Raw genomic sequence first — 13154 nt, forward strand, 5'->3', positions numbered from 1 at the left:
GAAAGAACTAGGTATCAGTCTGATTTATTACTACACAATTAAATAAACAAAGAACACTAAATAATAATACAAACTATCTATAAATAAACTTAAAATAAAGGCCATATACGTTAGGGGCTGTCTATAAATTACGTCATCGATTTTTGACCCTTTTTTTTTTTTTTTTTTTTTTTTTTTCGATGTGGGAATGCCGTTACGCATCGTCCCCCTGGTCCCGAGGTGGGCCCATTGTGGGGGGTATGTGGGACTCTCACCTCCCAGCTCTCTAAGTAGGTAGGTAGTAAGTAGGTAGGTAGGTAGGTAGGTAGAAGTAGGTTACAAATAAAAAAAAGATCAACCAGAGCAAAACATCTACTGCTATAAGCTAAGGTATCATAACTATTCTTCTTAGGCCCACTTGCACCATTCCACTAACCCGGGGTTAACCGGTTAAACCGTTAACCCAGTGCCAAATTGTACTGGTAACCATGGTAACTCCAGGTTCAACCAGTTAACCAGAGTTAGTGGATTGGTGCAAGTGGCGCTTAATCTTCTTCAACCTAGCGGTTTCCCGGTCTAGCGCCAGGGACCGCTTTCCTGCTCAATCTTCTTCACTTTTAATATAGGCATTGTATTGTTCCAGGCGCTCTGTTTGTGGTACAACATGGCGATGCATATGCGACTGAAGATATTGTCAGTCCGGCGTCTTTTGGCCACCGTCGGCGCCAAGGGCCGGCCTGCTTTGCCCGAGGACTATCCTTGTGTCGAACCTAGCATGGACGGGTATGTTATAAAATCCATAGAGTATTTTATGCAACAGTTATATAAAAGAGATTTTAATCGGTACTGAGAATTACTTCTGTTTTATTTAAATCAAAGAAACGTTTTAGACGCTGAATTATGAGAAACAATTTCTGACTTACAAAATTCGAAGCATTATGCTCCTGCGAGTCAAAAAGATCCCGTGCATTATATAACTCACACTGTAATGTAAGATTAAAAACGAACTTAGTAGCAATATAAAACGATTTCTACTGTAAAAATTAAAAATCTCAATTCTGCTTTTTAACAGAGTCCGCAGAGATCGCGACGCAGATCAATGCAGCCAGCGCCAAGTGCGCTTCAACTGCGACAACCCTACGAGCTCCACCAATAGCGACGAGAGTTGCCCCACGGAGAACCAATCAGAGGTCGAGAAAGAACCTCTCGGCCAATCGGAGAGTGGTGCAGAGGAGTCAGGGGTGGCGCAGAGTGATGGAGAGAAAAATAAAGATGAGACTGATTGTGTTATTAGGACAGGTTTGTATTTATTTTGGACTGGCTTCATGTCTGCGTGGAATGATGTCGGTTGAGACAAACTATCATATGTCCTTTTCCGGGCCTCAAACTATCTCCATGCCAAATTTCATCTAAATTGTGTAAGCTTGCATAGGTAACAGACAGACAGACAAAGTTACTGTCACATTTATAACGTTAATCATTTAATGAATCTCCAATATAATATTATTTCACCAGTATAAGCTCTTTAAAACCATATTAGTTTATACTTTGTATGTATAATTGTAACTACCCAAACACCATATTGTTTCGTTTTCGAAAAGCTTAAATGCATTTTTTTCTGTTTAACAGATGAAAACGGCCAAACTACACCCGAGATCATAATCTCCGACGCTAAGTACAGTACCAACGACACCAGCACGTCGAGTGAGAGCGGATATATGTCAGAAAGAGAAAGATGGTTCAACTGCAGTTCACCTGAGTCTGTGTTCAATGTTGGGTCGTTGGCCGATCTGACCAGGTTGAGGCTGCTGGAGAAATGCGATGTTTCGCCTTATAGGTGAGTCTAATGCCAATCACGACACATATGCGTCATTTGTTTTATATACTGGACCTTTGCTGGAGAAATGTTTCGCCTCGTGGGTGACTCTAATGCCAATCACGACACATATGCGTTAAGTTAAAATACTGAGCCTACGATATTAGTACGTCAAGTGAAAGCGGCTACGTGTCAGAAAGAGAAAGATATACACCGATCTGAAAGGTTATTGAGGTTGCTGGAAAAATGCGATGTTTCGCCTTAGGGGCTGTCCATAAATTACGTCATCGATTTTTGGCGATTTTTGACCCCCCCCCCCTATAATCATCCAAAAATCATGCTTCAAATGACCCCATTTCCTCCTACTTCATGCTACCGTCATCCGATGTCCAGACCCCCCCCCCCCCCCCTAATTTGAAATGACGTAATTTATGAATAGCCCCTTATAGGTGAGTCTAATGACTATCTTTATTCTAAAGCTCGAGTTTTGAGTTGCGCTTAAAAGAACTGGACTCGGGATGGACTCGGATGTTATTTTAAGCTATGAGTCTCGTAAAATCGAATAGAGTTCTTCAAATTCAGACTCAAAAGACTCGAGTATGTACCAACACTATGTATAGATAGAATAGAATATAATAGAAGAAACTTTATTCAAAAAACGCTTACATTTAACTTAAAAGGTATTACATGAGATGATGAGACATACAGAGCCAACTTATCATTAAGCGTCGCTGAAAAGCTTAATGATCCTATTTTCTATTCTATTATATTTTTATTATATTTCCTTTCTGTTATATTTTACCCTCTACGGATCGAACACGGTATATCCTTTTAGAATGAGAATGAGAGAGAGGTAGAATGATTGCTACCATTTATCGCCAGACCGGATCGACCGATTCAGTTACGGTTTTACATTAAACTTTTGTACTAGAGTTAAGGTTGTCTGGAAGAGAAGACTGCCTGTTGTCTACCTCTACATTTAATCAATTCTTTCTTTTCTTTTGTATCTTTTTACTGAGTTGTGCCAATAACGAGTATTCTATATATCTATCTATTTTACTATTCAAGATGGAACACGTCCACGTTTGGAACTTATAAAACTTGTTTGCCTTCAGAGAGTATCACTACGAGATCCTGAAGATCCAGGGAGTGCGTCGGTCGATGATGTTCATACACAAACTGCGCACCAAGTTGCTCAACAAAGTCTACCTCACGTTCCTGCAGCCTGAGGTATGTTGGAAATGAAAATATGTATTCTTTCAAATACGACTTCTAGCCTATACCAGGCGGTGTAGCATAAGTTTGCGTGCTCGCGCGCGAGTCCATACTTGAAGTCGCGCTTGATGTATGGAGTCGCGCGCGAGAACGCAACTCATGCTTGACCGCCTGTCTGTCTCTGATGGCGTTTATTGTTTATAACCTTTTTAATGGTACTAAAAAAGTAAATAAAAAAACTTACAAATTAAGTAACCCTTTTCCATGTATAGTACGATTTATCGACCACATACGCGTCAATAGAATTTCAAGCTTAGCATTCCGATTTAGGGTTCAAATTAGATTGTAATTTCGGGAAATGTGACTTCTCTTCAAATTAATGACCAAAGCTGGCTTCATTGGAATATATGAATCTAAAATGAATAGGTTGTACGTGAAATGCATGCAGTTGTGATAATTTAACCGGTATCCTGAATATTTCAGAATACGTTGGACGAATCGAGTAGAGAAGAGGATCCGACGGACGCTTCAGACGAGAAGGATGACAAGGCTCATAGGGCTAGGGAAGGTGAAGACGAACACGAGTTGAGGAGGTACCCTGCTTTGTATATCCTCCTATGGCCCAGCCATACAAATTGAAAATCCAAAATTTGCCACTGAAATTTGAACCTACAGTGTAAGAAACAGCAAATTTTGCGTTGTTTGAAAATTGAACGAAACAATCCAAAAGCGACTCTGTTCCAATTGAATATTATTGAAAAGAAGTACTATAGGTGGGACCTTGGGCCTTTGGAGGTTAAAATAAAAAAAAATCGTTGCATTTTTTATCCTCGGGCCTGCATTTTATGTATCCAAATTGCAGATCAACCTCGCCATCCGTATCTAACCCAATAAGCTAATTTGCTGATGAATCAAATCAGCTACTATTGAAAAGACTACTTTTTAGTCTTTACATCTCTGATTTGATTTAAGTAAAAGATGTGTGTTTCGTTTTTTTGAAAACCGGACCTGCATTGTTTGTCTTTATCCACTACAAAGTGTTAGTCCACCATCAATATCAAATATAATAGGCTATTTTAGTAAAGACTCACCCCCTTATTCATAAACGTTTACTAAAGTTGACAAGCCGATAATAATCGTTTGTCCCTTTCCGACATATTAGTATGATGGAAAGGGACAAACGATTATTATCGGCTTGTCAACTTTAGTAAACGTTTATGAATAAGGAAGTCAGAAGTTAAAGGTACTCAAAAAGACGTAATAAGTTGTGATTATCCACCTTTATAAGAGCTTTGAAGATATAAAAGAAGTATTAAAAGCGCAAGAGTTGAATGACCAACTTCCTTCCTTTTTTCTTCCGTTTTCATGATTGTTGTAAAACAATTTAAATCATAAATCATTTATTTTTCGTGATAAACTTAAGTTAGGTATATTTAGAAACCTTAGCCTATTCTATTCTTTGACAAATTACAATCTCACCCTCATTTAAACATCCCTTAATGTATTTTTATTCAGCCTAACCCTTCCAGATTCGGGTGCTGGTCCGAGGAAACCCTATCAATGGGGTTACCCTCGTACCGCAACCACTTCCTGCTGCTCAGCAGTATTTGCATGGAGGCCGTGCATGACTACCTCACCCTGAGGCTCGAAGGCCGACCGGAGCATCCCTCTTGTCTCACTATAAAGCAGGTAACAGACTATTTTTATAAATTATATAATATAATTTGACTATAACTGACTCGTCGAATCATGAATATGATCCTTAACCTCCTGAGACTAAATGTACATATTTGTGCTAATAATCTAATTTGAACCTTTCAGGAACCAAATAAAGTAGCATTTCCTTTGTTTCATTGGTTTTTAAAACAAACGAAATTCGTTCTAATTTACCTATTGAATAAGGTTCTAATTAAAAATTCGAAAACTTTGTATGGTGGGTCTTACGAGGTTACGACAGTTAATTTATTTTTATAATGAGCAGCTGTCACGTCAAAAGTTTGTAGACATTTGTAGGCACATTAATTTAAGAAAAAATATTTTAATAAAACCTGCAAATTGTCCCAAACGGCAACTCTAAAGTATAGAGATAAATAACTGAGCTTAATAAACTGACGACCTGGTACGCTCAAGACACATCGAATTTTAAACAGCGTTTTTAATGCCACATTACAATTTTCGAAAAAATAAATGGAGGTTTTGATTATAAATTCAATATTTTGTAGATTTAAAAACTTTAACTTTGTTTTCAGCTAATCCACGAACTGAAAGAGGGTCTGGACATCGCGACGACAATGCGGCAAGCGTTCGTGGGGAACATAGAAGTGGCGTTGCGCGGCTGCCGCGCCGGACATGCGGCGAGACAGGACCTGTTACTCATCATTAAGACCTTCGATGCCAGCGTGGAGGATGTTTTCAAGGTTAGTTATGGACCTGCACAAAATCTCCTGGATTCCCTTAGCCTATATAATCGTCTATAAAAGAGGGCAACATCGAGGTACGAGTGCGCGGATGTCGCGCCGGCCACGCGGCGTGACAGGACTTGTTACCAGCTGTTACTCATCATTAAGACTTTCGATGCCAGCGTGGGTATCGTCTTGGGTCGTCCCATTCGTTTTTCGTCAAGTTCCTAAATTAGTCCTATTCTGCTTTCGTCACTCATTCTACATTCGTCACAATTGTCGGTGGCTTTCAATGTAGAATGAGTGACGAAAGCAGAATAGGACTAATTTAAGAACTTGACGAAAAACGAATGGGACGACCCAAGACGATACCGCAGCGTGGAGGATGTTTTCAAGGTTAGCTATGGACCTGTACAAAATCTCCTGGATTCCCTTAACCTATATCATCGTCTTTAAAAGAGGGTGTCGACATAGCGACAATGCGTCAAGCGTTCGTCGGCAACATCGAAGTAGCGCTCCGCGGCTGTCGCGCCGGCCACGCGGCGTGTCAGGACTTTTTACCAGCTGTTACTCATCATTAACACTTTCTATGCCAGCGTGGAGGATGTTTTCAAGGTCAGCTTTGGACTTGAGCACTTTGCTTCCATTGAAAACACTTTAAACACACGAACCCGCCGCCATAAAGCCGCTCCCATACAGTCGAAGTTACGCTCTAATTTTAAAACGACTTGCTTAATGAAACTTGGCATGAACATTTACGTCACTGATATTTATGTTTTGTATTGTATTGTTTTGTTATGTATTGTTATGTATTGTATGCCTGTCGGCGAAACATAGCGTTCTCAAATACTTTTTGTACCTATCCAACACTGTTACCTATGTTTACAAATGAATAATTTGTCTTGTCTTGTCTTGTTTTGTCTGATACTAGTTTTCCTTTCTAAAAATGGTTATAAAAAGAAAATAGATCGAGAAGAAGTTGTGTTTTAAACTTACGAGTGTAAAATTTTATGATTATGAATCTGGTTTGATTATATAGATTATTATTTGTCCACAGCAATACCTATCCTACTTAACTGCCATGTCTGAAGTCGAGCACATGCCCCGCTCGAGCTTGGAGGCCGAATGGAGCTTCGTGGCTCGAGTGGCCGAGCGCGGCTCGTGGGTCAAAGACCTCGCGCCTGTCGCCTTCACGTGAGTTATATCTTACATCTATTCTACTTAAGTGCCATGTCGGAAGTCGAGCACATGCCCCGCTCGAGCTTAGAGGCCGAATGGAGCTTCGTGGCTCGAGTGGCCGAGCGCGGCTCGTGGGTCAAAGACCTTGCGCCTGTCGCCTTCACGTGAGTTATGTAGGCATATGTCTTCGGTTCCCCTTCACTTCGTTATAGTTCGTTTTTTTAGCATTAGAAAGAAGGTAAGCGATCTTGACATGTCTTTTAATTGTAAAACGCTTTTTAAAAATCAGTAACTATTACTTATGAAAGCAGAAGAATACAAATGATCGTATTAGATTCATAATTGTTACATATTGCCGTGACTTATTTTTAAAAAGTGTTTTTCAATTAAAAGACACGTCAAGATTGTTTACCTTATTTCTAATGTTAAAAAACGAACTATTGTAAATTTTTCTAATTTTCGTCAATTTGGTCACCGTGTTTTACTTATTTTTAAATTGTTTTAAAATAGTGTTTGTTCTGTCTTCACTATCAAAGTTTGTGTAAGTCTATGATCTATATGAACACCAATATCTTCCTTTTAATTATAGGATATCTATTGAATTTAGTTTATAAATATGTACTAATATAAATTGTATGTATTGCAGTGACATCGCGTGTAACCAGCTGAATAGAGTAATGAAACAATTCGAGGCTAAAATAGCAGCAATCGACCAAGTAAATAAGCCCGAGCCGGACAGGTAAGATTTTATTTTGCACGATTGATTTTAGTAGGTAATAAATTGATATAATTTTTACCTGATTACTTAACCCTTTGACCGCCAAAGCCTGACCAACTTTACGATGACAGGAGTGGCGTTCAAAGGGTTTTACGGGGCCTTACGTTCAGAGAGCGGAGTTTATGAAAACCCGTAGCGCTTTTTTATTTTATTTATTTGCAAAGCAAACAGAAATAAGTAAGCAGGAGATAAGTTTACAGAGACACGCTAAGGACATTCACTTATTTCCTTAACAGCTCTCACTAGATCACTTTTAGATCACAATTCGGTTGCCTAAAATTCAATTAGCAATCTTGAGCCCTTTCTCTAGGGACTTCATCAAGTCGAATCCTAATTTTACAAGCTTTTATTTAGTTTCACCTGTCCCGTTGTCGGTCTGTAATCATATCTTACAAGTTAAATTTGATCCACTTCCCGGTTTCCGATTGAGCTGAAATTTTGCATGCATGTATAAATCGGATGACAATGCAATATTATGGTACCAAGACACAAGATACAAGATACTTATTGATAAAAGTCAATGTTTTACAAGTCAGTATACATAATAAATTAGTAATAGTAGTAGGTAGGTTGGTACAGCATTTTTGCACAGTAATTTTATATTACTTATTAATCTATTAAATAAATAACATGTTTTAAGCGAAACAAATCATCAAGTAAACAATCAGTAGTCAAATATTAGGTCATTACCTATGAAATTGGCGTTTTGTTCGGAGAATTTCAACGAAACACGAATTTCCATACAATTAATTTTGCGGATATTTTTTTGATGGCTAATTCAAACCAAACAAAAAGTTTTCCAGAAATTTTTGACACCTTTAAGGTATGTTTTCAATATCTCCATTTCTTGAAAATTGGTACCATTAGAAAAATATAAGTAATTTTAATACTCGAACCGACAGCACATGAAAAGACCTATTTTCAAGGCTTAATTCTGAACACTTAACAATAAAAAATAACAATTAATTGTATGTAAAATCGTTGTTTATTGAGTGCACTATAGTTTTATTGTAATTGTGTATGTACTTTTGTAAAAAAAAAAAACTAGGATCAGACTTATATCTATGAACAAAAACGCCAATTTCATAGGTAAGGACCTAATAGTAAAACATAAGTTATTAAATTATTAATTTCATAAAGTAAGTATACATTTGTTTAATTGTGTATAAGTATAGTTAATTACTTAGTGCACGTTTCGACAAATTCGAGCCATCATCATACCATCGAGCTGATCTGATGATGGAGACAGGAGGTGGCCATAGGAACTCTGTGATGAAATAACGCAACCTAATTGTGTTAGGGGTTTTTAGAATTGTCTCGATGAGTATTAGTTGTCTGTCGTAAGAAAAGTACAGTCAGCGATAAAAGCTTGTACCAAAAATAAAATTCATTCCTAAAACTTATTTTTCACTTCTCATGCTCAAAAAGTGCACCTTTATGTCGTGCGTAGACGACATAAAATCGCATTTTATGCTCTAGAGCATAAAGTAAAATCATCTATTACGACCCTTATTGACTTAGCAATAAAGTCCAAATTCTGCCATACAAACTGCCAGCCCTGCCGGCGCGCCCCCGACTGGCGCTCTCCCGACCGGCGTGCCCCGCGCCTCCGACCGGCCCAAGAACAATTTTCTTTAGTCTTGAATAAATACGTTAAAATAACCTAAAATATTAGATTTTTTGTATATTTTCTTCGCAATCGAAGTGAAAAGCAGAGTGTACAACAAGGGCATAAATGTCCATTTTTACCCTCGTCTACTATTTTGCCTCGGGTAAAAATAGGTCACTTTATGCCCTTGTTGATTTTTGCTTGATAGACAAAAATATCACCAAGTTTACTTTCCAAAAATGAAAAATCCACTTTAAAAATGTATAATCAATTTTGCACAAAAACTATAAATATGAAAATTATTTATAAAAATGAGCAATAATATGGACGAGGGAACTCATCGATTACTTTTTTTATTATTAAAACTCACAAAATATTTAAAATTCGACAACATGATATCCGCGATCCCTGTCACGCACAGCCGTCTCGCTCACACTCGCCCTCAGTGAGAGTGAGAGAAGAACCTGAATTCCTTTAATAGAGTTAGACCAAGAAAAGTCTGCAACGATTCTGATAGCACACGCAGCGCAAGTGTTGTTTTAAACGTCAAACTTCTAAGAAATTATGACGTATAAATAACACTTGCACTGCTATGCTATCAAAATCGTTGCAGACTTTTCTTGGTCTAACTCTAAACATTTAGCTTATTTACAGATACGTGTTCTACACGCTATGCCGAGAGGCGCAGAGCGTGTTCGCTAGCGAGCGCGAGGCGGCGCTGCAGGCCGCGGCCTTCGCGCGGGCGCTCGCCTCGCACCACGCTCGCGCTAGCCCGGACGCGAGGCGCGCCAGGCGGAGGATCTATGTAACTTACTCATTCATCATCATCATATCAACCGAAACACGTCCCCTGCTGGACATACTCTTCTTCCTTGCGTTATCCCGGCATTTTGTCACGGCTCATGGTAGCCTGGGGTCCGCTTGACAACTAATGCAATGATTTGATGTAGGCCCTAGTTTTTACGAAAGCGATTGCCATCTGACCTTCGAACCCAGAGGGGAAACTAGGTATTTTTGAGATTAGTCCGGTTTCCTCGCGATGTTTTCCTTCACCGAAAAGCAATTGGTAAATATCAAAATGATATTTCGTACATAAGTTCCGAAAAACTCATTGGTACGCGCCGTTGTTTGAACCCGCGACCCCCGGATTGAAAATCGCACGCTCTTACCGCTAGGCCACCAGCGCTCTGCGGCACATACTATATTGTATTAATGCGGAATGTTATTTTTCCTGTTTTGTTATGATTTTTGTACAATAAAGTGTTTTACTACTACTATTACTTATTTGCTCTCCTACACCGTACAAGGAGACACCAGCCGATGTAATAATATATATATATAATGGTTTTGAAAGAAATTAAGTTTATTTATTATTATTTGATACTAGTGGCTCTATGAGCTGTAGACCTCGCGAACCCTCAATAATTAATATTGCACCTGCTCACCAAATTTCACGTGAATCGGTTGAAAAATGCGACCTGTAGACGGGAACATACGACAGGATTTTTGCCTAAGCTGAAACGGCGACCTTCGCTTTCGCTCGGTTAAAAATAGGCTTTAAACTCCCAGTTTTTGTCCACAGGAAAGTCTTTTCCTATTACGTGAGTGCATCGTCCGACACACCATGGAAATCCTCGAGCATGCCAGCAAGAGCCCTCCTGAAGAGTATATTCACGAGGTCACAGATGGAGTCGTGGCTAGGGTCAGAGACCTGCTGCTACAGATATACAGACTTGGCTTCGAGGTAGGAACCTTTCTCTCTTGCACTGTACTTATTAGAAAGAGCCAGCAGGAGTCCTCCCTAAGAATATCTTCATGAAGTCACAAATGGTGTCGTGGCTAGGGTCAGAGACCTTCTGCTGCAGATATGCAGACTTGGCTTCGAGGTAAGAACGTTTAATGTCCTCTCTCTCTTTCTTACACGCAGTATTGGATAGAAAGAGCAGCAAGACTATACAGGCTTAGCATCAAGGTAACTTTCATAATAGCAAAAGTAACATCTCCTTTGCACCGTACTGAATAGAAAGAGATTTTGGAGTGAGTCAGCAAGAATTTCAGGTTCAAGAATGTACAATTTGTATATTTCTTCAGTGTCCAGTTTCTCGCTTTGTCACTTTCGCACTTAGCACTTTAGTGGCGTCTCACTTTGAATAAGGTGCATCCTTGTAAGGTAATTCGGGAACTAATATTGTTCGTGCATTTCGATTGCATGATTTAATAATCCATATTATGCATGAATGTATCACTAACAATTAAAGTTTTATTTACTCTTTATAATAGTAAGGCATTTAAGTATAATCTTAGTACAAACAGCAACACTCCTAACTGTACATCGGTGAACTTTATTACAAATGGCATAAGGTCCACCGATGTACAGTTAACAGTGTGGGCGACGGTACAGTACATTAAGAAATCTGCATACATCCGCGGAGTAATAAATTTCAAAAATGTATGTGAAGTTCCAAACCCACTTTGGACCAGCGTGGGGACCATAGCGATCCCTCTGAAAACGGTTTCCTATTTTTTACCCGATTTTTCACAAAACTTACTCGGATGCCTCGCACGCACCGCACGCCTAACACGCATGCGCGCAACCTCCACAGCTCCACCGCGAATGCTACAAGTTCGTGCACGGCAACAAGCCCGCGCCGCGCCGGCAGCGCCCCGCCTCGCTGCAGCCCCCGCGCGCGCGGCATGTGCGCCCGAGGCGTCCGGAGACCATGCTTGTGCATGAGTCCGTCAATCCTATGGTAATGAGAACTTTCTACACGGTTCTGGAAGCTTCGCTTGGTGTTAGTGTGTCTTTAGTGTTGCTGTTCTGCTGTGTCATTCTCTCCTGGTAGTCCTGGTAATTATTACCTTATCAGCTATTAACCTATAAGGCCCACTTGCACCATTCTACTAACCCGGGGTTAACCGGTTAAACCTGCAGTTACCATGGTTACCAGTACAATTTGACACTGGGTTGACGGTTAAACCGCTTAACCCCGGGTTAGTGGGATGGTGCAAGTGGGCCTAAGAGAGTATTTATTGTTTGTGCCTATATAATACAATTGGAGACCATGAGTCCGTCAATCCGATGGTAATGGGAACTTTTAGACGGTTCTGGAAGCTTGACTTGGTGTTTTTGTATGGCTACTGTTGTTTTAATGTTCCTCCTTGTATGTCATTTTCTCCTGGCACTTTTAACGCATCTATAAGTGACTTTTGTAAATGTTTTTGTTATAAAATTGACCATGCTTGTTCATGAGTCCGTCAATCCGAAGGTAGGTAATGGGTTCTTGAGTGCTTCGCTTGGTGTTTGTGTGTCTTTAGTGTTATAATTCTATTCGATCCTTCAACCCCTGATTACCTTCGTTCCAAATACAAATTTGTGACTCCGCGCCCCGGCACAGATCTCCGAACCTCCCGTAGCCTTCAGCTTATTGTGCCCCGTCATCGTACAGGTTTCATGTCGAATTCCTTCACCATCCAGGCAATCCGGCTGTGGAACGATCTTCCTCTCTCTATTAGACAGGCCCAGAACAAATTCTCTTTCAAGCGCATGTTGCGCAAGCATCTGTCTGACCAGGTTCACAAGTCGTCCTCATGATGTTTACAGTGGGTATATATATGTATATATATATTTTCTCAAACATGCAATGAAATATTGATGTTATGTTCCTTATAATAGGCTGCGAAGTATCACGTTTCAGGTGCGGCTAGGACAAAAGGTCGTTAATGGAATTTCATACACATCTTGCAGGCCTAGGCCGGCAAAGGCCTCTTTTTTAATTTTCATTTGACAGATATTTGTGACACAGCATCGTGGCATTCATCCATTAAAAAAAACTAGAGGCAGTATTTGCTTTATGGTTCGTAATGACACTCTGCCACTACGCCTATAAAAAAAAAAAAAACAAAAAACAATGTTTGCTATAATTTGCAGTTTTATTTGTATAAAATCAACATGAACTTAATAAATAATACATTCAATAATTTTATAATTTTAAATTATAAATTTAACTACACAAATAAAAACATTTAAAATATTTCATCTAAACGTTAGCGGTAAAAAGGTCTACTCAAACACGCGTAGTTATATTTTTTAAATTGTTATGGAGGTAAAGTTGAAAAATATTCATTCTGTTTTATTGGATTTATGGTGTGTTGTTGATTTTTTGACTTTAATATGAGTTC

General features: G+C 39.3%; 2 protein-coding genes across 2 annotated transcripts in view; one reads left to right on the forward strand and one right to left on the reverse strand.

Moving 5' to 3' along the window:
* The window catches only part of LOC134806161 (high-affinity choline transporter 1), a 357022-nt gene that overhangs the window by 89199 nt on the left and 254669 nt on the right, over positions 1-13154 (reverse strand). The window lies entirely within an intron of this gene.
* The window catches only part of LOC134806167 (mitogen-activated protein kinase kinase kinase 4), a 42610-nt gene that overhangs the window by 16529 nt on the left and 12927 nt on the right, over positions 1-13154 (forward strand). Inside the window, 12 exon segments of the mRNA XM_063779457.1 lie at positions 623-762; positions 1052-1278; positions 1609-1816; positions 2911-3025; positions 3494-3603; positions 4540-4699; positions 5260-5427; positions 6467-6603; positions 7235-7327; positions 9630-9780; positions 10558-10719; positions 11579-11725. Coding sequence (XP_063635527.1) covers positions 623-762; positions 1052-1278; positions 1609-1816; positions 2911-3025; positions 3494-3603; positions 4540-4699; positions 5260-5427; positions 6467-6603; positions 7235-7327; positions 9630-9780; positions 10558-10719; positions 11579-11725 — 1818 coding nt within the window.

Source organism: Cydia splendana, chromosome 2, assembly GCF_910591565.1.
Source record: "Cydia splendana chromosome 2, ilCydSple1.2, whole genome shotgun sequence".
In the NCBI taxonomy this organism is placed as follows: Eukaryota; Metazoa; Arthropoda; class Insecta; order Lepidoptera; family Tortricidae; genus Cydia; species Cydia splendana.